The sequence below is a fragment of the Grammomys surdaster genome, unplaced genomic scaffold (genome assembly GCF_004785775.1).
Source record: "Grammomys surdaster isolate TR1022 unplaced genomic scaffold, NIH_TR_1.0 241, whole genome shotgun sequence".
Classification (NCBI taxonomy): Eukaryota; Metazoa; Chordata; class Mammalia; order Rodentia; family Muridae; genus Grammomys; species Grammomys surdaster.
The window spans coordinates 2,398,475-2,426,275 of record NW_021604686.1 but is presented as its reverse complement, the minus strand read 5'-3'; the positions used below and the strand labels follow the sequence as shown (position 1 = coordinate 2,426,275).

At 48.2% G+C, this 27,801-nt stretch overlaps 2 protein-coding genes and 1 pseudogene across 6 annotated transcripts in view; 1 reads left to right on the top strand and 2 right to left on the bottom strand.

Annotated features, from left to right (window-relative positions):
* Ccdc33 (coiled-coil domain containing 33) overlaps positions 1-816 on the top strand; it is a 100,347-nt gene extending 99,531 nt beyond the window's left edge. For 2 of the 4 annotated variants that reach the window (XM_028774541.1, XM_028774543.1), the window contains one exon: positions 607-808. In XM_028774541.1, coding sequence (XP_028630374.1) covers positions 607-732 — 126 coding nt within the window. In that variant the 3' untranslated portion in view covers positions 733-808. Of the gene's footprint in view, positions 1-336 lie in introns of all 4 variants that reach the window. The other 2 variants (XM_028774544.1, XM_028774542.1) reach the window with 2 other exon arrangements.
* Positions 817-2,195: 1,379 nt separating this feature from the next.
* LOC114626922 (cholesterol side-chain cleavage enzyme, mitochondrial) overlaps positions 2,196-27,801 on the bottom strand; it is a 28,014-nt gene continuing 2,408 nt past the window's right edge. The window contains exons 1-9 of one of the 2 annotated variants that reach the window (XM_028774536.1): positions 13,109-13,404; positions 12,044-12,199; positions 9,845-10,044; positions 8,799-9,002; positions 7,398-7,555; positions 3,865-4,031; positions 3,516-3,594; positions 2,926-3,123; positions 2,196-2,530 (exon numbers count right to left, since the gene is read on the bottom strand). In XM_028774536.1, the coding sequence (XP_028630369.1) occupies positions 2,375-2,530; positions 2,926-3,123; positions 3,516-3,594; positions 3,865-4,031; positions 7,398-7,555; positions 8,799-9,002; positions 9,845-10,044; positions 12,044-12,199; positions 13,109-13,368 (1,578 nt within the window). In that variant the 5' untranslated portion in view covers positions 13,369-13,404 and the 3' untranslated portion in view covers positions 2,196-2,374. Of the gene's footprint in view, positions 2,531-2,925; positions 3,124-3,515; positions 3,595-3,864; positions 4,032-7,397; positions 7,556-8,798; positions 9,003-9,844; positions 10,045-12,043; positions 12,200-13,108; positions 13,405-27,801 lie in introns of those variants that run through there. The other variant, XM_028774535.1, reaches the window with a different exon arrangement.
* LOC114626866 lies at positions 21,502-22,046 on the bottom strand (annotated as a pseudogene).

Below are 27,801 nucleotides of genomic sequence, written 5' to 3'. Positions count from 1 at the left end.
TCTCTCTCTCTCTCTCTCTCTCTCTCTCTCTCTCTCTCTCTCTCTCTCTTTTTCTCTCTGCTTTTCAAGGCAGGGTTTCTCAACAGCCCTGGCTGCCCTAGAACTCACTTTGTAGACCAACTCATAGTTTGCCTGCCTCTGCCTCCTAAACGCTGGGATTAAAGGCATATTTAGCTGCCTTCTCAGGTGACATCAGTCCTAGGAATAGGTTCACATTGCCTTCTTCCAGGAACAAATAGCTACCCATAGATACTCACTGCTCTCCACCTGAGGGCCAGTCCTGGGACTTCACACCCTACAACAAAAGATCCCGATTTTTCTACCCTTCACTGTCAGCACTTTGCTTGCAGCCAAGGCTCTACAAATACTAGACAGAACTTGAAGGGCTTCCAGGGAACATAGGACTAACTCTGCAAACTCATTAGCACTAGGGACCCAGAGATATTGGTCATCACCTTCGGTGGTGAAATGGGCTCCAATGTTACCCAGAAGTCACAGCCTACTGGGTTTTAGAGTCTCAGAAGCCTGACTTGCCAGGTGACATGCCCTGAGGTAATGTACCCTTGGAATGAGGATGTACTCATCTGTCCCACTTGTATGTCACAGAATTCTGGAGCAGCTAAGGATCCCCTGCAGCCCTCCAAACTGGAACCCTCACTGCCCAGCTCAGATATGAAGCTCAACAGACCCTCAAACTCCCAGATTGAGAGTTCTAACCCCCAGAAGACCTGAGAGTGGAACAGACCTCCTTTGCCATGTGCTGGGGACTCACCCGCCCCCAAAGCTGTCTTTAGTAAAAGCTGTAAGTCAATAAGCACTTGTCTCTCTTGTGGAGTAAGCAATTGGCAGTGGGCCGGCTGCTCTTTTCACATCCAGCTGGGGTCCTGGGTTCTCTGAGGCTGCCTGGTACCTGCTGCCTGACCTGGAAAGCGAAAGCTAGGATGATCCCTGGAGAGTTCTGAGGCTAGGGACCATGGAGACTAGAAATAAGGTACCTGAAGGCAAGTTCTGTGCAAGACAAAAGAGAGGCCATGTTTCCCCTATGCCCCCAATACCTTTCATGTCTGAAATCCTTTTATGCATGCTTAGGTCTTCAGAGTTACCCGGGAACAAAAAGGCTTGAAGCTTTTCTATGACACCATTCAAATATCCCATCATGGCTGGCAGAACAGGTGATATGTGTATAAGGAAGTCATCAGGGCTCGGGCTCCAGCTGGTCTGGGTTCTGAGGCATGAGCATTCTGGGTGACTCTAACTAACTGGAGATCTCTCTGAACTCCAGATTCTTCATCTACCCCATGCAGAGCTGTCTGTCTAGCAAGGAGGCTCTTTCCAGCACTGACAGTTCTGAGTCATCTTTGAGAGGAAATACAGCATAGAGGACAGAGAGGGGGGAGGCAGGCAGACAGACAGACAGACAGACAGACACAGGAGGAATGTCATAGACTAAGGGAGAAGAAAAAGCCTCAAGAGTAAACCCAGAACCTGCGGCCTAGCCAGCAAGGACCAAGCTAGCTTCGCTGCTGTTCTGAGCTGGCCTAGTCTTCACACCTATTTACAGGACTTGGACTTAGGTAGACAGGAGCCAGCCAGGTTCTGGCACCGGCTCACAGCTAGGCTATAGAACTAGAAGCAGAGGGATATAATAGACCTGACTGGGACGGGTGTCATATAAAACCAAATTCTAGTCTAGACACTATCCTGCTTTCTTAGATTACAGCCCCTGTAGCATGTCCACTGGAAGGGCCGGCAGAGGGCAGGGAGCCTTTTGGCCTTCTGTCTTCAGGCTCTGTTTCCTCACATCAGCCTCTTCCCCGCATGATGCTTCACCACAGGCCTCAGCCATAGCCATGGTCAACACAGAGGAACCTCAGGAAGAAGTCCTTACAATGCCATAAGGAGCGCCTGCTGCAGCCAGCCAAGCAGAACCCCACACCAGCCTTACCTTCCCTGTAGTTCCACCCAGGATAGGGATTACCCACATCCCTCAGGCCACCCTGTCCTCACAGCAGAGCTCCCTGGGTCTTAGAGTAGATTCCGCTAGCTCCTGAACTGCTGGGGATGGGGGTTCAAGGTTGGGCTGGGTAACTGCTCCTTATCTCCCCACATGCCCCTCATCCCACTGTGGACCAGGGATCAGGATGCATCTCCCTGAGGACAATGAATGGCTTAGTAGACTGACAAGATACAAATACTTCTCAGCGTTCATGTCTTTATTAACTTCCTAGGTAAGTAAAGAGGGGGACAGGATGAGGGAGAAGAGGGTCCAGCTAACCTGGGCAGGTAATCACAGAGTGCTGTTTCTGGAGATACAGAGACAACCACCCTCAAATGACCCAGTGACCCATCTCCCCTTGTGACTCCAGCCTGTAGTTCATACAGTGTTACTCTTTCTGGTCATGGTTGGGTCCAGGTCCTGCTTGAGAGGCTGGAAGTTGAAGAAGATGGGCTTCTCAGGCATCAAGATGAGGTTGAACTTGGTCCCCACCTCACGGAGACTTTGGACTTCAATTCTGAAGTTCTCCAGCACCTGAAGAAGAAAGAGGCAGGAAGGAGGATTTGTCTCTCCTGGGTCATACACACATAATGTCTGTAGGCACAGGGTCAATCTGCTGAGAATGATCTAAAGAACATATTAGTCAACCTCTCACTGTGTCTAAATGGGCCCTGCATGCTGTTTCATGGATTTAGCCTTTGACCTTAACTAGTCTGTAGCAACCTCTCCACCTCACCTGAGTTGGGAGATAGATGTCAATGGGTAGTAAGTGGGTTAGCCCAAAGGAGGAAGCAGCTGAGACTTGTGGGAGACTAATGAACCTCGGCCCTGCACAGTCCCTGGATTCTGACAGAGGAGGGTTAGTGACTTCATTGGGGTCAGTGAAATCCCAGGGTGCTGACATGTCCCAGAGCCAGAGCCCTACTCACATTGATGAGAAAAATGGTCATCTCCAGCTCTGCAATCCGCCGGCCCAGACACTGTCGGACACCCCAGCCAAAGCCCAAGGACCGGAAGTGGGTGCCATTTTGGTTTTTTTCCAGCCAGCGAGTTGGGTCAAACTTCTTTGGATTGGGAAAGAAGCTGGGTTCTCGACCCATGGCATAGCTAGCCACCTGCACCAAAGTCTAGGAGCAAGGTAACAAGGCTTAAGCAATTCCAGTTCCCCAAAGTCCTGGGTACGACCCTAATCTCAGCTTCCTCAGGCTCTGTGAGCCCTGATGAAGGCAGAAGACACAACATTAGGAATAACACATATGGTTTTCTCCACTCCTATCTCACCCGCAACCCAGAAAGACCAGTCATGTTAGTCTCCTACCCCTGGACTCCAGTATCCACTACCCACCATGCCCCCACCACTACCTTCACACAAACTAGACTGTTATAACTCGGTATTCTACCAATGGCCTAGCATCAGGAAGAAAGGCTTAGATAGAAGCCCCCATCACCACCATCTGCCCGGAACTGAAGCCTGCTCCTCCCTCTCCTCCATCTGACTGGCAGAGCTCCTGAGTCCTACCTTGGCTGGAATCTTGTAATTACGAAGCACCAGGTCATTCACAATATACCTCTGCAAGGTCACGGAGATGGGGTGGAGTCTGCAGAAAGAGAACCCTCAGAGATAGCTAGTCCCAGATCCTGGACTCAGGCTATATCCTCCACCCTGACTCCCACACCAGCCTGGAATTTCACACACACACACCCACTACAGCACCCCAGGGGGAACTAAAGCAGAGTTTTGCTTCTAGATTTATCTTCTCAGCCCTGCTTGTCTCTTCCAAATATCTCCCTTCCTGATTCTAATCTTCTCCATTAGCCCATCCTTGAAACCCTTCTCCAGGGGTTGGGCATGGACATCCTGGACTTGCCTCAGTGTCTCCTTGATGCTGGCTTTGACGAGTGGGACCAACTGCACCATCTTGGCCATGTCTCCCTGGGCCTGTTGCCTGGCAGCCAGGACTTCAGCCCGCAGCATCTCCTGCATCTTCAAGTTGTGTGCCATCTCATAAAGGTTCCACTGCAGGGTCATGGAGGTCTGGTAGGAACATGGATTGTGAAGGTCAAGAAGGCCTGTCACTTCAAGTCACCTCACCATGACCCACACCACTCTCAACCTCCACATCCAAGACCATTTGCAAATCTTCGAAAGGCCAACGCTCCAAAAGGTTTTCTTGGTGTCCAAGTAGGGACCTTGTGATGTAATCAACCAGGGCAGTGCTTGCCTAACAAGCAAAAGGCCCTCACCTCAATCCCCAGCACCATATACTCGGAGTGTGTTGGTGTATTTGGGAGGCAGGAGGATTCAGAAGTTCAAGATCATCTTTCAAGGCTAGCCTGGGCTACCTGATTATACTGCCTCAAAAAAATAGCTCATGCTCAGGAAGGGATATTCAGAGCAGGATTTCACCATGAGTGTCATCAGCTCTCATTCATCTCCTAACAAATGGAGTGTGCTCTTCTGGAGGGCTCCAGAGTCTTCCAGAAACCACATGTATATACATCTCTGTAAGGCTTGCACACTCAAGTCCACGTCACTGGGCATAGTGGCACTTGGGAGTCAGAGGCTGGTGGATTTCCAAGTTCAAGGCCAGCCTGGTCTACAGAGGTCTCAGGATAGCTCACCTACAGCAGTCTAAACCTTAGCGTTCACACCAGCAGCAGACCTGAAAGGACGATTCAACCAGCCTGAAACCAGACCACGGATCTGTTCTCCATCTTTGCTACTAAAGTTGGTGCAAAAGATGTACTGGGATTGATGACGTGGTGTCAACACGAGCCAAAGGCTGCTGTCATCCACCACTGGCTCCATTCAAGTCCCACAGTGACTCAAACAAGTTAGCAGAGGACGCCTATATGAGGCCCCAGCCTGGAACACCTTTTGTCCCGGGATGAGAGACAGGGATTGCAGACATGTTAACCAAGGATCATATTTCTGTCCAAAAGAAATATGTTAAACATAAACACCTCTTTCTTCCTGGCAGAGACGAAAGTTTAAAAAGAAAAGCTCAAGTTACTCCTTGGCTTAAAGTCCTGGCTCCTCAGAGTCTCCAGATGACGTGCAGAGGCTCCACAGACACCTCCATAGACACCACCCTAGCGTCTCTCCTACGGCCTCTTCAACACATGCCCAGTGCCCTAGCTAAGCAGGGCTGCAGATACTGGGAATCTTCCCCAAGGCATTTCCTCCTAAAAACCATTCCTTTACTACCCAGAAAACAAATACAGACTCCTTGAAAACAGATCACGTGCGTGTTTGTCTCAGAGCCTCCAAGTGTTTACAGAGTAGACACCTAGAGATAGTTGTTAATCAAGATAGTCCATTCCACTCTACTAGCTGTGTGCCTCAGTCAAGTTACTTAACCTCTCTGTACCACTGTTTCATCTAAAAAGATGATACCTCACAGTGTCACAGGGCCTTCATGTCCGCCTTTATTAAAAGCACAGACTCATCCGTTGCCCAATGGGCAAGAAAACATAAAATAAAAGTTTGGTTTCTTGTCAGGAAAGCAGGCCAGAGAACCCACCCAGTACCTAGCCACACTGTCTACATCCACAACACTGGCTTTCTACAACCTTCAACTCTGATTCAGATTCTTGCTCAACTCTGTTCAAAAACATCATCTGATCACTTTAAAGGACATCTGTAAAAGCTGGTGCACAAGGTTGATTAGTTGGCCTATGCTATCTCTTCTCTTCTGAAGCTGAAGACACCAAGATAAGAGGAACTTAGATGGTGCTGAGATTCCAAGAACAGAATCTGACAAGCGGATCACCTCATGATGGGGTTGCCCCACCCCAATTACCACAGTTGGAATCAAAACAAACTGCCTGCCTGAAAGGAATCTCATGACTGACACCACAAGCAATACTCTGCTTTAGAAACTACTAGTCAGTAGCTGTGCAAACCTCTGCCATCTAGCACTGCGACATGTGACAGACTTGTTAATACCTGCCACCAGCCACATGTCTTCATCCTAACTCTTTTTCTTCTTGTCCTCCTCTTCTTTTCTTCTCTCCTCCTCCTCCTCCTGCTCCTCCTCCTCTTCCTTTTTTTTGGTTTTGATTTTTGAGACAGGGTTTCTCTGTGTATCCCCAGCTGTCCCGGAACTCACTCTGTAGACCAGGCTGGTCTTGAACTTAACAAAGAACTGCCTACCTCTGCCTCCTGAATGCTTGGATTAAAGGCATGTGCCACCATGGTCTGGCTATCCCAACTCTTAATATCTCATGACATGTCTGCATTTGGTGTGCCCTTTAAGGAGACTATGGGATGAAAGGGACGCTGGTGAGCTCTAGCCCAGTAATCATGCCCTAAGAAGGAGAGAGTACAACACACAGAAAGAAGCCCCTGTGTAGATGTGAGGAAGATGGCCACCTTCAAACCTCAGAGTGAATCACTCCTGCCCACGCCTTAATAATGGTTCCAGCTACAAACTGTGAAAAAAATAAATGTCTGTTGTCGGATCCACTAATCTTTTATTGTGGTTTATGCTCTCGAGACTACCAGCTTCCTGTCTCTGGCCTGAGGATGCTGAGGATTCAAGCATTTGGGAGCCCAAGGCAGGAAGGTTGGTGTGAATTCAAGGCCAGCCTGAGCTATAGAGTGAATTCCAGGTCCACTTACACAACAAAGTGAGACCTTGTACAAAACAAACAAACAAATAAAATATATACAAAGGGTCTGAAAATGTAGCTTATTTGGTAAAATGTTTATCTAGCATTGAATGCATTGAAGCCTTGGGTTTGTTCCCAGCACTGTATAAAATCAAACATGGTGGGGGACAGAAGAGATGGCTCAGCAGGTAAAAAGACATAGCCTTAGCCCCTATTCGGTGGCTCACAACTGTCAAGCCAGTCCCAAGGGACCTGACGCCATATTCTGTCCTCCCGTGTACCAGGCACTCACATGGTGCTCAAAAATATATGCAGGCAAAACACTCATACACATAAGAAACAAATAAAAGCAAACTTTTTAAAGAATCAAGCATGGTAATAACACCTCTATAATTCCTAAATTCAGGGAGTGGAGGCAGAAAAATCAGGAGTTCTGGGTCATCCTTGACTACATAGTGAATTCAAAGTCACCCTGGGCTACATAAGTTCCCCATCTCAAAAACAACCAAATTCTATACAGGACCTGAACTGGAGTTATTTCCTTCTTTCTCACAGATAAATCAGTCTCAGATAAATCATCCTGCCCTATGGGTGGTAAAATGTTAGGGTCATGGCAGGACTTTGGCCTCACCCTTCTAGGAGACCACTGTTTAAGGCCCAGCACCAAGGGAGAGAAGCATATCACCCAGGCCCAGCTTCTCACCTTGAACAGCTTCAGGCAACACAGCTGATGGGGAAGGGAGCACATAGGGACCAAGGAGGCTCACTCTGGGCCCACAGCACTCACCGTGTCCACCCCTCCTGCCAGCATCTCTGTAATGTTGGCCTGGATGTTCTTGAAGGGCAGCTTGTTGCCTCCCAGGAGGCTATAAAGGACACCAGGGTACTTGCTGAAGTCTTGCTTCTGCCTTAAGTCCCAAAAGAAGTTCTGGGTGTATTCATCAGCTAAGGAATAGGAAGAACAGATTGAGGCCAGTGGGAGGGTCATCAGTCTTCAGGGGTGGGGCACTAAGGCCTGAGTATTCCAGAGCCCCTGCTTTCTAGGCAGTCATTTTGTTAAGCCTCTATTTGGTATGTCTGTATACCATGTGTGTACAATGTCCATGAAGGCCAGAGGAGGGTATCGGATTACCTGGGACTGGAGTTACAGACAGTTGTGAGCTACCCTGTAGATTAGGAATTGAACCAGGGTCCTCTGGAAGAGCAACCAGTGCTCTTAACAACTGAGACAGTTCCCCAGCCCTTGTCACTTATTTCTTGATCATCCCCACTGTGTGTGCGTGGAGGAGGTACCAATAAGATGCCACCTCGACTGTTGTTCCTCAGGTACCGTTCACCTTGTTTCTTTCAGATGGGGTCTCTCCTTGGCTTGGAACTCATCAAGTAGTTCAGGGTAGCTGGCCAGTAACCTCCAGAAACACATATCTCAGCCTTCCTAGCACTGGGATTACAAGAAAGCACTACTATGACTTAATCTGAGTTCTGGGAACTGAACACAGCTCTTCACAGGTCCAAAGCAAGCGCTTTACCAACTGAGTAGAGATGGTGGCCCAAGGTCACAGAGGTACTTAAGGCTGAGGTGACATTAGATTCCACCACACCCCAGTCAGCTTTTTCTATCAGTCTTCCCTCTCAACAACTCCTAGCCTTCCCCTCTGGCCTCCTGTTGCACAGACAACTATGGGGCTCAAACACTAGCCCTCAACTCGATAGATACTGAGCACCTTTTAAAGAAGGACTTTTTAAAAAATTAAGTATATGTATGTATTGTGTGTGTATTTGCATGCACGTGTGTAAATCTAGGTGTCTGTGGAGACCAAAAGAGTACATAAATCCCCCTGGAGCTGGAGTTACAGGCAGTTGTGATTGCCCTATGTGAGTTCTAGAATGCAAACCCAGGTCCTCTGTAAGAGCAGTAAGTGTCCACTGCTGAGCCATCTCTCTAGCCCCTAGTCATGAATACCATGAACATCCTTAGTCTCTTTCTCTAGAAGAAAAAAGTAATCAACTCCAGTAGTCAGCCTCCAGCCCCGACACACATTCTTGCTTCCCAGAGATTTTCCCCCATGGTAAATTAGTGGCCATTGGCTAATTGTGGAACAGAGGCGGCCCTTGGTCAGGCGTCCAGCTGGACGCACTCTGTCAGCTTGGTAGACCACATCCTGAGTCCTGCCAGAGGAGTCCTCACCTTTATTGAAAATCACATCCCAGGCGGCTGCATGGTCCTTCCAGACCTTAGTTCTGAAGAGTCGAAAGAAGTCTGGAGGCAGGTTGAGCATGGGGACACTAGTGTGGAACATCTGGTAGACGGCGTTGATGAACCGCTGGGACTCGGGGTCCACGATCTCCTCCAACATCCCCAGGCGCTCCCCAAATACAACACTGGTGATGGCTGCAGTAAGAGACTGAGGCTGAGGACCCCTCTTCCAGCCTAGCTCTCTGAGAGCCTCAGCTCCCAGAACCATCCCCACCCATGCCCACCACACACAAGAGCTCTCACTCACCCTTAGCCTCCTCTAGCAAAGAAACCTGAGCCCCAAGAGATAGAAGAAGACTGCCCTTCTGGCTTCAAGTCAGGTGCTTTGATGGGAAGCATGGACCCCACCTGAGCCAGAACGGAAGTGTCCAGGAGCGATTTCCCTTTGCTATTGACTGAAGTCACTACGTCACTTGAGATAGCAAGTCTCCAAGTCACCCAGGACTCAATCTGGCTGGAACTAGGAGATTACAACAATCTTCAAGTTTCCTCACTTATCACAGGAAAAATCTGAATGCCAGTTTCATACCAAGTCCGGGGTATCCCAGATCTTCTGCAGGCATCACGTGATTTCCGCTAAGCCACACACATCCACTGTTCCTGGACTATGCCACCTAACTGCCTGACCCAGTCTGGATAATTTCTAGGTATCCTTCAACACTCAGTTCCGATCAACCGAGCAGGCCCCCTATTTCTTGCTCAACGTCAGACGTCTGCTTCTAGATTTGCGGCATGGAGGACCAGGCCACATTCTTTCTGGCTTTTGGAGGACGGTGGTATGGAGCACCTGTGTTTTGGGGACCCCCCATAACATGAATGTCGGATGAGAGCTACTTGACTACCCCCTGAGAGGCTGACAGTGCAGAGTATGTCCAAGAAACCAATCCACATAAGTGCATGGCCTGGGTCTCAAGGTAAGAGGTTGAACGCTGGCTCCCTGTCCCCAGGCTCTAGACAGCCATGTGCGAGATCCTTACACTCGAAGGCAAAGCGGAATAGGTCATCACTGATGTCCCCTGAGAAGTTTCCAGAATTTTGCTGCTTGATTCGTCTGTGCAAGACTTTGATGAAGTCCTGAGCTACGCCTTCCAGCAGGGGCACAAAGTTCTTGACGGCTTCAGGCGCCATCACCTCTTGGTTTAGGATGATTCGGTCTTTCTTCCAGGCATCTGAACTCCTAGAGAAACACAGGTCCCACCTCTTGGTCACAGACGCCACACCTGGCACAGATGAACTCGCTAGGCGCTCTAGCTCCAGAGCCTGCAGCAGCAGCCACAGCAGCTCCCCTCCTCCCAACATTTGTTCTCCTCTCCTACTCCCTCCCTGCCCTGCCTGGCCTCGAACTCAGAGACCCACCTGCCTCTGCCTCCCGAGTGCTGGGATTAAAGGTGTGCACCACCACCACCACCACCACCGGCTGCAATGCTCCTTTTGTAATTTGGGGAGTTCGTTTGTTTATGAATGTTGTGAGCTGGAAAGAAGGCTCACTGTTCTTACAGAGAAACCAAGTTCAGTTCCCAGCATCCTTATAGGGCAAGTCTAACAACTGCAGGGGACCTGGTGCCCTCTCCTAGCCTCCAGAGGCAGCGGTATGACACATGACATATACTTACCCAGACATATACGCATAAATAATATGAATAAAAACTTCGTAAAGAAAAGTTGAGAGTCTGGAGGCAAAGAAGTTTGTAAACTCATGGTTTCAGCCTAGCCTGCTCCCCCATACACACCCTCACACATGGGAGCCCCCCAAGCCCGAGTCCTTTCCCCCTTTTTGTGTATGGTTTTACTGAATCTCTCCTAAAAGACACTAAAAAAAAAATGTGCAATTGTTTCCAGATTTTTTAAATGCCTGTCAGACTTTGGAGTACTTGCCTTCTCCGCTCAGTTTTACATTTCAGGACAGTTCTGTCATGGACCCAAGTCTGTACATTGTGACGGGTATATGGAGCCTTTTCTCATCCACCATCTACCATCCTCCTCAACTATCTAGAAGGCTTCCTGGTTTTGTTTTGTTTTGTTTCTATAGCCAGAAGAAACATTCTAGCCTATGACCCTGTTCCCTGAGAGATAATACCTTGTGACATGTCACTAAAATGAGAAACACTATCTGAATCACAGTCATCATGGCCAGTGATTGTCAGTCTTGGGAGTTAACATCCAAGCACTGCTCACATCGAGGCCTAGTTTATGTTCCCACTACAGTGGACGAGAGCTTCAGTTGCTCCAGAGAGCTTCAGTTGCTCCAGAGCCTAGCCAACCCTTGATTTAGTCACATTTAAAACTTTCCATGATGCTGGGTGTGGTGGCACATGTCTTTAACCTTTAAAGGAGGTGGAGGCAGGCTGATGTCTGTTTGAGGCCAGCCTAGTCTACATAGCAACTTCTAGAAAGTTCTAGTAGACTATGTAGAAAGATCTTGTCTCAAAACATGATAGATAGATAGATAGATTTTATATACATTTTTATATATTATATATTTATGTATAAATTATATATATATATATATATGTATATATATATATGTGACTATATCTGATTTATCAATGAGCAGTTTGGTAGGAAGCAGCATCTACATCTCAATGGCAGATGTGGTGGTTCTCACAGCTCCTTCAGGCTGTCAGGCCCTTATTTATCACCGTACTGCCAACACCTGGCACAAGGCCTGGTGCCTAGCAGGTGCCTGATAAAGTGGCACTTCATGGTTAAAGCAATTAGTGAGAACTTTGCAAAGTCTTCACTATTCATGAAGAACATTCCCCTGGGAATCAGTGGGACAGTTCTCTGTCATCACCATTGTCACCATCATCTACTTACCTTATAGGACAGGAAGATGAACAGAGCCACTCCCTCCCCCTGCTCCTCTCCCCACCACTTCCCTCCAGCACCCTACACATGCACCCTACACACACACACCCTACACACACACATGCACCCTACACACACACACATGCACCCTACACACATACACACACACGCACGCACCCTACACACACACACATATATACACACACACACACGCACCCTACACACACACACATATACACACACACACGCACCCTACACACACACACATACACACACACACACGCACCCACACACACACCCTATACACACATGAACCCTATACACACACACACACACACACACACACACACGGCTTGCTCAGAACTCACTTAAACAGGACGCCAATGGGCCTCTGGTAATACTGGTGATAGGCCACCCAGGGGGGCACGAGGTACCGCTCCGGGTTGGGACCCTCGCATGAGAAAAGCACCGCTGCATCCTTGGGGTCCACGATGTAAACTGACTCCATGTTACCCAGCTTTTCCCTGGAAAGACAAGAGCGGCTGATGTCGGACCTGAGGCAACCGTGAACACCCTGGGCAGCCAGGCCTCTCTATACAACCGGTACACAGCTTTCTGACTGGAACCTTCCTTTTACTGAGTCTCAGTTTCACCTATGAAATGGGAGATGGATGTGACATCTGTCTTGTGGAACTGCTGAAGAGCCAAACATGACACAGGTACCTACGACCATTGTGACTCATTCTGAAGGACAGCAGGACACTATCCGGCACCACACAGCACACCCAGGACCAGCCCCACTCCCACCCCAAATCTTCCATTCATCATCATGTCAATTCTATGCTGAATCTTGTCCTGTTGGGCTTGGAGCCACGGCACACTGCCTTATCATCCTGCAGGGAATTCCTGAATCCCCCATGTTACTAGTCAGCCCTGCCCTTGCTGAATTATAATTCAGAGTAGTCACCTGCCCCAAAAGTCAGATGGCACCCTTTTCCTCCATTAAAGTAAAACTTCAAGGCTCAGGGGTTAAGAGTCAGTTTCCAGTCACAAAGGGCCTGAAGCTGAGGCTGGCACTGAAGCCAGGTGGGGGCTTGGGGACAGTCAGGTGACCAGTGCCTCATTTCCTCCCCCTGAAGATGGAGACAGCAAACTTGACTTTTAGGGTGACAGAAAGGTGGTCAGCAAGGGGAGCACTGTTTGCTCACACCCCTCATACCAGTAGAAAGCTATAAAGTCTTGGAGCCAGAAATGAGGGAGGACTATCCAATCAGCCCCAGCCCCAGCCCCAGCCCCAGCCCCAGCCCCAGCCCCGGGCCCAGCTCCAGGCCCAGGCCCAGCCCCAGTCTGGAAGAAATGAAAGTAGAAGGCAGACAGGAACCCGGAGCCCTGTGCCTCTCCCTGCACCTGCCTCCACCCACTGTCAAACTTACCTGTAAATGGGGCCATACTTTTGGAAATTCTGCATATGATGATAATGGATTCTTTGTGTGCCATTCTCCCTCCAGAAGTGGTACAGGTTTAGCCAACCATTGTCACCAGGGGAAGGGATCTCATTGAAGGATCGAGGACAGTTAGTGGAGACACTGGCTCCCTTTCCGGTGGCCAGCACTGGACCCTGCCACATAGGGCTCAGGAAAGGTTGACAGCCTTTGACCAGCGCTGAGCGCAGGGGAAGTCCTTTGGCCAGCATACTGTCCACACGACTGCTGCTTCCTGATGCACAAGTGTCTCTGCCCCAAACCTCCAGAGCCACATTTATAACCAAGCTCAAGGTTAAGAGAGAGCGTTGAGACCTCCCCCCTCCTCCTCCAGAGGGCTGGGCCACACAGCCCCTCCCAAATTCAGAGAAAGAACTTCCCAACTTTCTGTCTGAAAGGTCTGTAGTAGAGTTAGGCAAACATGGGCAGGCAGCTCCAGGTCTCTGATTTCAGTGCCTACTCTGTGGGTCCCTGTGGGTCCCTAAGACCACTATCCTTCAGACACATTTAAAAGGAAAGCTTGCTATCTTCACTTTCATGAGAAGAAAATGAGGATTAGACCTCCTGGCTAATGGCTAGGCCCCCACCCTGCTTGGGTTCTGACCTCAGCTCCCGGCCCCTTGTGACCCTGCAGCAGTTGGGTTTGTCTCCATACCCTGTGGGTTTTACATGAGCAAGGCCTTCTGCTGCCCCCCTAGGTGATGACAAATATCCTCTAAGATGAGAGATAGCCTAAGATCACAGGTCAGGAGGAGCTGACCACCTGGCCAGTTATAGGACAGCAGACATCTTTCTCCTGTTCCTGGGATTTACACATGGTTGATTATTAACTGATCTTGTACAGTTCCCTAATTCTTGAAATTCTGCTTTTTTCCCCTCCTTGACAAACAAAACATACTCCATGTTCTTTGAAAATGTTCTGAAACTGTTTCATCTATCTATCTATCCATCCATCCATCCATCCATCCATCCACCCACCCACCCATCTATCTATCTATCTATCTACCTATCCATCCATCCATCCACCCATCTATCTATCTATCTATATATATATATATAGATATACATATTGATATTATATATATATATATATAATATTGAAATCAATATATATATTGATTTATTTAATGTGCACTGCTGGTTTGCCTGCATGATGTCTGTATGAGGGTGTCAAACCTTGGACTTACAGACAGTTGTGAGCTGCCATGTGGATACTGGGATTTGAACCTGGGTCCTCTGGAAGAGCAGTCAGTACTCTTAACCACTGAACCATCTCTCAAACCCCAAGTGCTGTTATTATTATTTCCATTATGCTTTTAAGATCCCCCTGCCTCAGTGTCCTGAGACTTTGGATTATATACATTCACCACTGTGCCAGAAAATATACTTTCTTCTTTTGCTTTTAAAACAGGATCTTACTATGTGGGCTAGCCTAGGCAACCTTCCTTTCTCTTCCTCTCAAATGCTGAGATGGCAGGTTATACCACACCCAGCTCTGCGTGTTCTTCTTCAGCTGCTTCTGCATATGTCAAAACTCACTGAGCTGCATACACCCTTACATGGATTTAATAGGGTCTCATGGGGTAGCCCTGGCTAGCCTGGAACTCTCTATGTCGATCAAGCTGGCCTTAAACTCACAGTGAGCCACCTGCCTCCACCTCCTTAGTGCTGGGATTGAAGGTGAGCTCCACCATGCCTAGCTCTTGTCAGTTTGTTTATCTTTCATGTTATTGAATGTTATTCCATGAAAAAGGCTAATAATATTTGTGGGTAGTCTAACAGATTATATTCTTATGAAAAACAGGGTTTCTTTAAAAAGAAAGCCCCAGTTCATTGAGTTAAACCCAAGCTAAGTTTTTGTGCAGCCTTTGCCTTCCTTAGGACTGTGAGAAGGAAGGTGGATTGTCACTGTGGGAAGAGGGCAGTCCATCTTGACCCTGTCCCCCCCCCCGTACCCCCTCTTACAAATACAGGAGGCTTCAGGTATGGAGGTTCACAGACATCCTTGGCCATGAATTTGAAGTCAGCCTGGGTTATATGAGAGTCTATCTCAAAAGATGGGAGGGGCAGGGAGGAGAGGGAACGTGAGTCTGAATGTGGGAGGACACTGGGCTCCTATGGCCCTGTGTTGTCACTAGCATATGTCAGGGAAGGGACAGAAATTCATTACATTGGGTCCTAGCAAGGATAACAGCCCATCACGCCTGAATGGCATTCCTGCTGATTCAGGTTGGCAGCCATCTGACTCAACTTCCTGGGCCAATTAACAGTCTCAGCTTTCATCAAAACAGCTGGGTATCCTGGGCTGTGAATTCCCATGCCTCTTCTCAGGGAGGAAACTCACTGCCCTTCTTCTGAGCAAAATAAGAGAATTCAGGGCTGGCAGAAAACTGTAGAAGGAACCGAGGAAGACAGGTGGGAGAGAGAGGGGAGCAGGTGAGTCAAGCTGGAGCTGGTCAGGGGACAGAGAGCCTCCTATGGAGGCAGGAGGAGACCACCTTCTTCATATAAAGTTCCTTCCAGTGATTCCGTGACCATGTAAAGTTGGGCTCAGGACAAGGAGGAGGAGAAACCTTGGTCACTCAAAGGCAGTGACTCACTGGGGAATGAATTTGCATCTGGGGCTCTGTCTTAACCTCTCTGGCTCTGGGACTCTGATAAAAAAAGGATAAGTGGCAGTAAGTAGGACATGAGTCTCTCTGATCCAGGTTTGTGGCTGCCTGAAGCTTGTCTCATAGGTTTCTTGTACCCTGGCTTCTTGTACCTTGGCCTCCAGACCCTTGGCCCTGGATTCCTTTCAAAGCCCTTTCAACATGCTTTCGTGCGTAGCAGACTAGTCATCTAGCAGAAATCAAGATGTCTGCAACCAGGAGCTCTGTCTTAACCTCCCTGGGATCAACGCCCTAGGGAGGATGACATCGAATGTTAGAAAGAGCACTTGGCTTTCTCAGCCTTGGCCAAGACTCGTAGGCCTCACCTGTGTCTGTGGAATAATCTTGACGCTTGCCACGTTCAAAGCACTTTGCATGGTTCTTCATCTTTACCTGGTAGGTTCGGAAACTTTGCCAGAGTTACAAAGGGGGAGGCCGCAGCTCAGCCAAAATGGCAACTTGCCCAGAGTCACAACGCTAACTAGCGGCCCAGTATGGATTCAGGTCTAAGGTGCTCCTGGCTGGGGACTTGGCCGTGGGGACCATGCTGCTGAGAAGCAGACCTGGGATGTGAGTAAGGGCAGTTGGCATTATAAGGGCACACCCTGCAATCCAGAAGCTGCAGGCTGAGTTACCAGATGTCACAGGCTCATTTCTCTCAGCTCCCATTGTACAGATGAGAAAAATGAGGCAGACGTAGGAAGGAACAGATACCCATCATGGGTCACTAGAGTAAGCAGGGATCAGGTCTCTGGCTTCCCACAGAGTCACAGGGTCCAATCAAGAGATTTCCCCCAGGTCCCTGTGTGAGGCTAGCCTCCAGTCACAGCTGACTTCTGCTGAGATTTTCAGTTGATGTTGGAGGACAAGGCCAGGGGTGGAGGGGGAAACTTTAATTTCCTCTGACCTTGGGAAGATTTGAAGAAGCTAAGGAATTTCACCTTAAAACCGGATTCCTCATTATCTCTCACCCAATAAATCCGGGTCAGAATGGCTGACTCAGAAGGAGTCTGTGTCCACTAAGCTAAGATCCATGGTCAGGCTGTATACTGGCTCCCAGACTTTGGCAGATGGAGCCACCACAAGCTTTTCGGCTCAGCTCCTCCCCCACACGCGAGGCTTTCAACTCCTCCACCCACCAAACCTAACCCAGACCCATCCTCAAGCCTAGACCAGCTCCTCCACACATCCTGCCCCCTCTGCCTTCCCAGAATGCATCCCTCAGTCACTACTGAGAGTTGTTAAACGAACAGAACTAAGCCCACCGGATAAAAGTGTACCCATCAGGGGACTCGGGAAGGAAGCAAGGGTTTGGGTGGGATGTGTGTCTTTGCGGGCTGGCTACGTTTCAGACCTTCCCACCTGATCTCACCTGAAACAGTTTCCCCGCCTTAGCCCTAAGCATTGTTGGCCTCCAAAGAGACCAATCGGGAGAAAAACTAATCTTAAAAAAAAAAAAAACTAATCCTTTGCAGTCCGTGGATAGCTCGTGACCCATCCCTCTAAGCCGGAGAGGCAGGACTCACAAATTTATTCCGTTGACTTCTCCAGTAACAGCCCTTCCTGAAAGTTTTGCAAGAGTGCAAAACGCGTCTCTACAACAACTCTGACCCAGTCACTGTAGTGGAGGCCTAGAAGACCTGAGGATGGATGAAATACTACAAAGACTTCAAAGCTGAACGTTTCATTCAAATTCAAGGAGGGCGGGGAGGGGGGTTAGGTCATCAGCCCTATCATAACAAAACACAACCTGGGAAGCAGAGTGTTGAGTCTAAGTTTAAAATATTTAAAGGTTAAAATGGGGGGGGGGGGAATCTATACTAGACCTGTTTTATAGTGAAGAAAATGACTTCTCTTTCTTATCTGCTGACAAACTAGCCATTAAAACACATATAGGGGTTGGGGAGATAGCTCAGTTGGTAAGCTGCTTGCCACACAGTCATGAAGACCTGAGTTCTAGTCCCCAGCAACCCTGTAAGAAACTGTTCGCAGGAACCAGCGATCTCAGCACTAGGGAAACGGACACGGTAGGGCAGCCAGTGGAGTCAAAGTGGCAAGGCCCAGGTTCAGTAAGTGACTCTGTTTCAAAAACTAAAACTAGAGAATGATTGAGAAAGGCATCTGACTTCTGGCCTACACACACACACACACACACACACAAACACACCAGCTAAAACACATGTAATAGAGTATATTGATAACTGCTTAAGGCTAAGGACTTGGGATAACCTGGAGGTCATACATAAAGAGTATTGGGGGTTTTAGAGTAGTAAAGACAAAAATGGTTTACAACTGCTGGTCCTGATAGCTGTAAAACTTCAGGTATAATAAAATCAATAAGGGGTCTGGAGAGATCTCTCAGTGGTTAAGAGTGCTGGCTGCTCTTCCAGAGAACCCTAGTTCGAACGCTCACATGACAGCTCACAACGATCTGTAACTCCAGTCCCAGGGGATGCAGCGCCATCTTCTGGCCTCTGAGGGAGCTATGCATAAACATGGAATACATACATACACACAGACTAAACATCCACACACAGAAAAATGAAAATAACTAAATCTCCTTAAACAATAAAGCCCTGAGTTGTACAGGTTAAATGGGTCAATTGTTCTGGTCATAGAGCTGGGTCTCTCCTCTATCCCAGCACTGGAGAAGCTGAGGTCAAAGAATCACAAGTTCAGGGTTAGCCTTGGCTGCAGAGTGACTTTGAGGCTATCCTGGACTATGTAGGGAGACTCTGTCTGGGAAATTACAAAAAGGAAAAAGATAAGCAGGTAAATTGAACGGTATGGAAATTCCATCTCTGCAGAGCGATCAGCAAGCTTACCAGCACAAAGAACTGTAACCTCTTAACCCCGTCTCCTGTGTTTATCAGGCTAGGGGTCGCATGTGGGGGTGACAGTTGTCCTTACAAAGCTACTTGACCCAAGATTCCGATAACAGTTGAATCACTTCCAACAAATTTAGAGCAGCCATTTTTTTTCCACAGAAAATGCGCCCTTCTCGTGAACAGCTGTCACATTCCCTGAAGGAGCAAGCACAGTCCTGCCAGCCACAGACTTGCTGATAAAGCCGGGCTACAGAGAGCTGGTTTTGCATCACTAATGGCCTTGAGCCTGCAGTGACATCACCAGGAATAACTGTGGCATGAGCTTCACAAAGAAAGGCAGTCATATTGTCCTCTCTGAGGGTACCAGGATGAAGAAGGGACAGGCCTTCCAAGTGTGCTTTTAAAACCAATTCCTTGGTTTGCTGCTACCTCATATTGCTGCCTAGTGAGGGAGTCTGGATTGAAATGACATGGAAGACTCTTCCCTTAGCAGCTGCCCTGACCCTGACCTTAGCTCAAATCTCAGACCGCACAGCCAGCCTCTCTGCTGTGGAGCGACTCCTGAAATGTACAGGCTGGAGCTCATCCCCTCAAAGTGAGCCTGGGGTCCTCTGTAGGCAGGTGAGACACAAGGGAGAGTTTTCTGGAGGCTTCCAGGAACAAGCATCTCCAGAAGAACTTCTAGAAACCCAGCATTTCCTTCCCAGGCGAGACTGGATCGGTGCCCCATGATGTGTGGCAACTTATCTGAAAGGTTAGTGGCTTTGAAACAACAAACATTGGTTGACTCCTGTATTTCCTACAGTAGGCAACCAGCAGCAGCCGTGAGTATACATCTTTAGTTCATAGCTCCTTGTGAGGGGTCCCTGTCACCGCAGGCTTAGCTGGAACATAGGGGCCAGCATCCAAACAGGCTGCACTGATCTGACCCCTACTTCAGGACATTTCAGTGGCTGTTAGCAGTAGCCTCCAGCTTTCCCTAGCCGTGGGTCATGAGCCTCAGTGTCTCACCTCAAGGACAGCTGTGAATCCTTCCCAACACGGTAGGCATCTTCCCACCCCCAGGACAAAAGTCCTGAAAGAGAAAGCTGAGGGCTTTTCTGAGGTAGCAGACCATCACCCCCACTCTGCTGTGTTTGCAGTAGTAACACACCAAGCCAGGCCTAAGCCAAAATAGAGGGTAGCTGGACTCCACCTTTGAACGGAAGTGTCAAGGAATCAAAGAATATGTGGACATATTTAACCCATACTGTAGAGGCCTGAAGCTCGGGAGACCTTTTTCTTTCTTTCCAAGATTCTATCCTTTAAAAATGTCCCCTTTTGTACAAAACAAAATAGAAGACATGGTTAGAACTGCCAAAGGTGTTCATCGGTATAACATGTACACACATACAGTCCAGAGAGGAAGACAGACTTGTTTACAAGAAAATAAGTAAAATTGAGGTAGGCGTCATAGAAAACATTTAAAGAAACAAACGCTACAGTGGGTGTCAGTTCTTACAGCATTGTGAGAGAGGACAGGACACTGAAGGGCAGGGACATCACAAAGTATGGGTTTCACAGCATCAGTTAAAAGCTTGATCACAAATGCGTCACGTTTTGGGCCCCTGGAGGTTTGAGCCTATGGATTTGGATACTCTAAACATCTGGCTTACTGAGACTTGATTAAATAAGCTTTCGGGGAAAGTAACTGGATCTATGCTGCCCAAAGCCCAGCACCACTGAGAGTTCACTCTCCGATACAGTTCTTGCAGTTTTTGGAGAAATGACAAGAAACTTAGACACTACCATTACCGTCTCTCTGGGGTGGGGGTAGGGGAACCTGTGACAACTGAGATACAACCAGTATCACTGGTGAAATGAGAATTTTGCAGCTCGCTTTTGTTGCCATTAGGTCTTAGGTTGTTTTGTTTTGCATACTTTAACTGTTTTTTTGTTTTGTTTTGAGACAGGGTCTCACCGTAGCCCATGCTGGGCTGGAACTTCCTATGTAAAGCAGGCTTGCCTTGAATTCACAGTGAGCCCCCGTGTCAGGAAGGTAGGTTTACCATGTGATGAAAAGGCTACTGAAGATGCATTCCTCTCGCTCTCCTTCTGCCATGGGCGGAAGTTAATCCCACGCCCTGTTCTGTGTAGGTTACAGGGAGCGATCTTTATGAAGCACGGGTCCCTTGTCCTCCTGGTGAATCTGACCACTTTGGACCAAGGTCCAGTTCCCTTTGTATCACTTCAAGTTAGCAAGTCCTGAAGGACTTTTGAAAGTCGAACTTCCAAAGACTGTATTGGGGATTGTATTTCAAATCTCCATGAGTTTGAGCCAGCCAGGGCTACATGGCGAGATCCTGTCTCTAAATAAATAAATAAATAAATTTTTTAAATTAAGTTGTAAACTTTGTCTCTGTATTCGTGAAGCCAGTCTTTCAAGCAGACCCAGGAAGCAGAAACCAGAAGCAGCTTCTGGTAGCTACAGACCATTCTAGCTAAAGTAATTGTCCAGAGCCTCCATCCACTGTGCAAAAGAGCAAGATTCATCAGTTTAGTATTTTAAAGGAAATAATAAAAAGTAAAAATGCAGTCAGCCTTGCAACAGCTAAGGGCAACAGCTGAGCACCCACCTATACCAGATGACACTAAGATACTACATGCAAGTGTCTGTCATCACCAGCAAGGTGGATGGAGCAAAGGACTACTTCCGTAGCGAGGCGGTGTCCAGAAGTGGAGTTAGATTGTTCCCAGGGTCAGTGCACACTCCACTAACCGCGCAGAGGGAAGCACTGCTCACTCTCCTTTGCTTTCACTGCTCACTCTCCTTTGCTTTTTGCCTTCGAGGCTTGTTTATCTAATGCTTGCCCGTCCCAATACACTTTTAAAGGACCCCATGATGTCTTAGTCCACAAAGCAACAGCACACAAGTCACCATCAGGTAAGAGAGAAGCAGCCTGCGAACTCCCTGTCCCACCGGAGCAACTGCACGAGGGAAAGGACTGTAGTGATCACGGTCAAGTACTTTTTAGGCCCTACTTCCTTTAGCAGAAAAATTCATTTCCACCTGTCCAACGCCCCGCACTGAGTTTTTACTAGATTGATACCCATGTCATGAAATGTTTGCCGTTCTTTAAGTGGTCCATTTACTAGAGATAAAAATTCTAGGAGCCAGGATGGAAACAAAGTAGTCAGCCAGACACAAAGGCATAACAAAGCAGGAAGCACCTGCCAGCACAGATGGTCGCAGATACTAATGAGGAACAGCAGGGACCACACCCACAGTGACGTGAAAACTAGGCTCTTTCTAATACAGGACTGTGTTGGCCATCAGCATCCTTCTCCCCATCCTGTCAGCTGCTCTTCCAGATCTGCAGTCTCTGCAGCCATCAGGTTCCTGCTGCTGCTATCACCCGCACCCAGGTGCAGTCAAGGAGTTTGAAGTCATCCTTCACAGACGCTTGCAACCTGAGCACTAGCCCCCGAGACTTAATAGCCATTCTGCAGCCAAAAAGAACCAACTTGTAGAAAGCTGTAAAGAAGCCGGCCTCATAATGCCCATGTGAGTTAAGCCGGCCCAAGGCTCGGGCTTCTTTGACACTTTGTAATCATGTAGGGTGTAGTATGATACATCCTCCTTCTGGTTTCAGAATGCTTGATTTCTGTTGTTTGAATCCCATGCTGAGCCTGGTGGGAATGAAGGTGACAGTCATATGACAGCAATCACCCATGATATTTACAAGAGTCATCCCTCCACTGGGGGCAGGGATGGGGTGGGGGCGGGAGTGGGAGGCATCCAGGACAGTGCCATCAGCTCAATGGGCACAGAGGGGCAGCAAGTTCTCATCTACATGAGAACCAGCCCTGAGCGGCTTCCACCCGATGAGGACACTTGGTTAACAAGAAACTTTGCAGACAGCTACATAAGTGGTATGTTCCCAGACAGAAAACTCAAACACCAGGTTTTTGAGATCGAAGCCAGTTCCTCCCTCAGAGGAACCATTATTTAGGCTGAGACCAAGCTTCAGTGGGTCCTTCATCTTGCAGGTCTTCAACCTATTGAAGATCACCTCAGTGAGCACCAGTGTGCAGTAAGAAAGGGCAAAACATTCATGAGTCTAACTGACACATCAGCTGCCAGCTGTCAGGTCTTCGGTAATGCTTCCTTCTCTGTTTATGGAAAAATTAACACAACACACACACATACACACATACACACATACACACATACACACATACACACACATACACACATATACACATACACACACACATACACACACATACACACACATATACATATACACACACATACACACACATATACACATACACACACACCATCGGGACTATTAAGAAAGTAGGTTTATTGGCTGGGATAAGATTTGAATAAAGGGAAAATCCAAGTCACAAGCTTACAGAAGATAGAAGTATACTGTCTCTTGCATAAAAGAAGTCCCAAGGCAACCCAGAGCTGGTGGCAAGTCCTCCCCAAACCCCAGGCGCCATTATCCTGCTTCCGTGTGAACATCTGTCTGCGTCCCCAAGGCCACCTCACAATCCACAATGCTTCCTGACCTATCTCCATGCTATTGTCCAGAAGGAAGAGGAAGTTGTAAAAAGGGTCAGCCTGGGCTACAAAATGAGACCTGTTGAAAGAAAGAAGGGTGGGGGTTGGGATGAAGGAAGGGAAAAAGGGAGAGGGGAAGAGAGGAAAGAGGAGGAGACTGGGTGGGGGAGGGAGATGAAGGCAAAAGGGACCCTTCCCACACCTATCCTGAAGCCCCACACAAGGCCATGCATCTCATTGACTACAACTTAACCACGTGACATCACCTAGTCACTGGGAGCCTAGAAAGAGCGGTGATTGTTCGGTGCTGGTGGGCCAGGTAGACTGCCTGGCTTCAGTAAGTTAGGAAAGGCTGGAAGCAAAGAGCATATGCTTGACCTATGCCGTTTCACCAGAATAAAACTGATGATAGGACCCTGTCAAGCACCTGGGCTATCGTTCTAGCATTCCGGAACATACAGGGACAGACCCTACCTGGAACCCTGGGAAGCCCAGCAGGGTTGTCACCGTGGCTGACAAAGAAAATGTAAGGAATGTATTCATTTTTGTGGTAGACATTCTGTTGGTCCTTCTCTCCTGTGAAGTGTCACTTCTATAGCAGAGACTCCAAAATCACAGAAGTGAAGCCCAAGTTACCCCCTCCCTAGATGGGGCAATTGCAGTTGCATGTGAATAGGCGTGGCTGGGTCAGTCATGGGTCCTTCCAGAACTTTTTTGGTTTTGGTTTTGTGACAGGGTTTCTAACCCAGGCTAGTCTTGAACTTGTGCAGCCAAGGGTGACCTTCAACTCCTGATCCTCTTGCTGCTACCAGCCGAGGATCAGAATGAACTGGTTTATAAACACTGGTTTATTCAGTGCTGGGGATGGAACCCAAGGTTGTCCGCATGGTAGGCAAGCACTCTCCCAACTGAGCTCTGTCCCCGGCACGCCTTTCCGAAATTTCTTAAACTCTTACTCACGGGGAGGAAGCTGATGGAGAAAATGAAGCCAGAGATAGAAGCACGGGGAGGAGATCTATACAAAGCCCCACTGGTCACTATCAGGACTCTCATTCTTGTCCCATGGCTCTCAGAGAACCAGCTGTCCCCCTGGCTCAACTCTACCTCAGTTCCTTTCACTATTCCAAGTACTCTTCCCTTTCCGAACCTCTGTTTATAACTCTTAAATTATAGACTCGTGTCAGAATTCTTTGTGGAACTCATGGCAGAAATCCAGCTGAAACTGGTTAAAACAAAAATGCACATATAAATAAAATCTCATTGAAATAAATTTGAAAAGTTCAAGGGCAGAAGCTAGCCTGCCAGAGGAAGTTGCTGCCCTCCCTGCTCCCCCCCTCCATTCTTTCGTCTGTGTTGGTCGCTGTCTCCTTCAGTCAACTATGCACAGCCAAGAAGAAGCTCAGGAATCTCCTTCACCCCAAGGTCCTGGAAACTCCCGAAGCAAAGACAGAGAAGGACCACCCTCTCCTGCACCCAGGATTTCACTGAGAAACTGATTGGCCAGTCTTTGTCCAATCACAGTGAACAGGATTCTGGCACCTGGCTATTCCAGGCAAGCACAGACCCTGAAGTCAGGGCCAGACAGCACCCTGTGGTTTATGGAGCCTTGGGAACACTGTAAGGAAAAGAAAAAGAGAGCGAGCAGCCCTCCAACATATAAAAGTGCTGGGCCGACTGCAGACATAATCACATAGGGGGCGCTGGAACCAGATGGACTTGGGTTCGAATCTTCGTTCGAAAACTCAGTAATTGTGTGGACTTGGGGAACTCACTTTGAGTGAGAATTAAGGTTTTCATCTCCAAAATGGATATAATCACAACCTGCCTGTCAAGGTTGTGATGAGGACTTAGCAGGACAATAAAGTGTTTGGGAAGGTCTCAAATTCTCAAAATAGCACAAGTAATCTAACTGATCTAAGGGCCATCCACTGTGATTTATGTTTAATGTTTGGATACCATGGTGAAAGCTGTGTCTCCCAGGGCTGGAAAGGGGGCTCGGTGGTTAAGAGCACAGCCTGCTCTTAGAGAGGGCCAGAGTTCTGTGCCCAGTACCCATACCCAGCAGCTCACAACTGCCTGTTATTCCAGCTCCAGGGGATCCAGCGCCCTCTTCTGGCCTTCCTGGGCACCTGCACTCATAGACACAACCCACTCAAACAATACACATAATTAAAGATAAAATAAATCACCGTGCACTGGTGATGCACGCCTTTAATCCCAGCACTTGGGAGGCAGAGGCAGGTGGATTTCTGAGTTCGAGGCCAGCCTGGTCTACAGCGTGAGTTCCAGGACAGCCAGGGCTACACAGAGAAACACTGTCTGGAAAAACAAACAAACAAACAAAAAAAACGAAAAAAAAAAAAGATAAAATAAATCTTAGGGAGCAAATCTGTTTGCTCTCATAGGTCCAGCCCAGGCATTTTTTCACTAAGTCACACACCAGCTCCCCATCCACCCTGCACCTCCCCCCCTTACCCCCTGACTGGACAGAACAAGTTATTAAAGACTTGGGAAAGGAGTGAACCCAGAGATGTTTGACAAGAAACAAGACCTGGAGATGTATGGCTTTCCCAATCAGTAGCATGACTATTTAACCCTTTATATCATTATTGCCACTCAGTTTCTCTCTCTCTCTCTCTCTCTCTCTCTCTCTCTCTCTCTCTCTCTCTGTGTGTGTGTGTGTGTGTGTGTGTGTGTATGTAATACATCTGTGTATACACATGTATGCAGGCGTGTCTGCCCAAGTAGACACATGTGGAGACTAGAAGCTGACATCCAGATGTATTCTTCAAATGAATCTTGCGGTTTGGTTTGGTTGTTTGTTTTGAGACAGGGTCTCTCAATGAACCTGCAACTGGCTGTTCTGGAGTGGCCGCCAAGCCCCTGGGGGTCTTTATCTCCCCACACTTGGGTTACAGAAGCATACCGTCCCGCCTGCCTCGTTCCTCTTTATATGAGTGCTGGGAATCTGAACTCAGATCCCTGTGCCTGCACAAGCACCTTACCTGATGAGCCATCTCCCCAGCTGGTCACACTCAGTCCCTTTTGTTTGTCTGTCTGTCTGTCTCTAATCTCTCTATCTAACTACTTTCATCTCTCTCCTCTGACTGTTCCCTTCCTTTCACTTCACCTTGGGAAGGTGTGCCTCTTAGCTTCTGTCAGTTTGGCACACACTGAGTCACTTGGGAATAGGGAAACTCAATTAAGGAATTTCCTGCATCACACTGGCCTGTGGGTATGTCTAGGGAGGCATTTTCTTCACTAATGATTGCTACGGGAGAACCCAGTACACCCTGGACAGTGCCACCCCTGGGCAGGTGCTCCTACTTTGCATAAAAAAGCAGTCAGAGCAAGTCTTGGGGAGCAAGCCCTTAAGCAGCCTTCCTCCTAGGCCTCCTCAGGTCCTGCCCCCAGGTTCCTGCCTTGACCTCCAACCCTGACTTCACTCTATGATGGACTCTAACCTGTAAGTATTTGTACTGGCTGATTCTGTGTGTCAACTTGACACAAGCTGGAGTTACCGCAGAGAAAGGAGCTTCCGTTGAGGAAATGGCTCCATGAGACCCAGCTGTAAGGCATTTTCTCAATTAGTGATCAAGAGGGGAGGGCCCCTTGTGGGTGGTGCCATCCCTGGGCTGATGGTCCTGGGTTCTATAAGAAAGCAAACTAAGCAAGCCAGGGGAAGCAAGGCAGTAAGTAACATCCCTCCATGGCCTCTGCATCAGCTCCTGCTTCCTGACCTGCTTGAGTTCCAGTCCTGAATTCCTTTGGTGATGAACAGCAATGTGGAAGTGTAAGTTGAATAAATCCTTTCCTCCCCAACTTGCTTCGTGGTCATGATGTTTGTGCAGGAATAGAAACCCTAACTAAGCCAGTATAATAAACGCTTTCTTCCCCAAGCTGCTTTTGGTGGTGGTGTTCATCACAGCAATAGGAAGCAAACTAGGGCAGACGGTCCTGTGGTCCTTGAGGGTAGAGAGACTTTCCTGAGAGAGGAATAAAGCATTGCCTTCCTTCCCAGGCAGGAGCTTGTGACAACTGACTGGTCCCTGTCCTAAAGGAAAAGCCAGGTGCCCTTCTCTTCTGCTTCTCTGTCTTTTCTGCTTGTTTCTGGGTTTTCTCTGTCTTCTACGATGGGGTTCATATCACCCAGGCTGGGCTCAAACTCCTAGCTCATGTAATCCTGTCTTAGTCCCATAAGTCCCTGGGGCTCCCTGTGAGTACCATATGCCTTTGCCTCTCTTTTTAGCTCTGGTGGGGACCAAACCTGGGCAAGCTCTCTACACTGAGCTACATCTCCAGGCTTTGGAACTATTTTGAATGGACCTTGATCTACTCCTCTGTCCAGAAAAAAAAAATGAAAAGAAAGGACACAGAATCTAGTTGACAAAACTTTCTGGATAGGTGAGGATCTGGGGGTTAATAGGGGAAGAGATTACCTGGGAACTGTTCATTGATTCAAACAGAGACTGTGAAAGTCAAAGGAATTTATTTGGGGTCTTTGGAATGACAGTTCAGGAAACACAGGCTCAAATTTCTGAATCACTGTTCTAAGGAAAACCGGTAAGGCAGGAGATGGCAATTCATTGCCAAGCAATAATGAAGCCGGGCAGT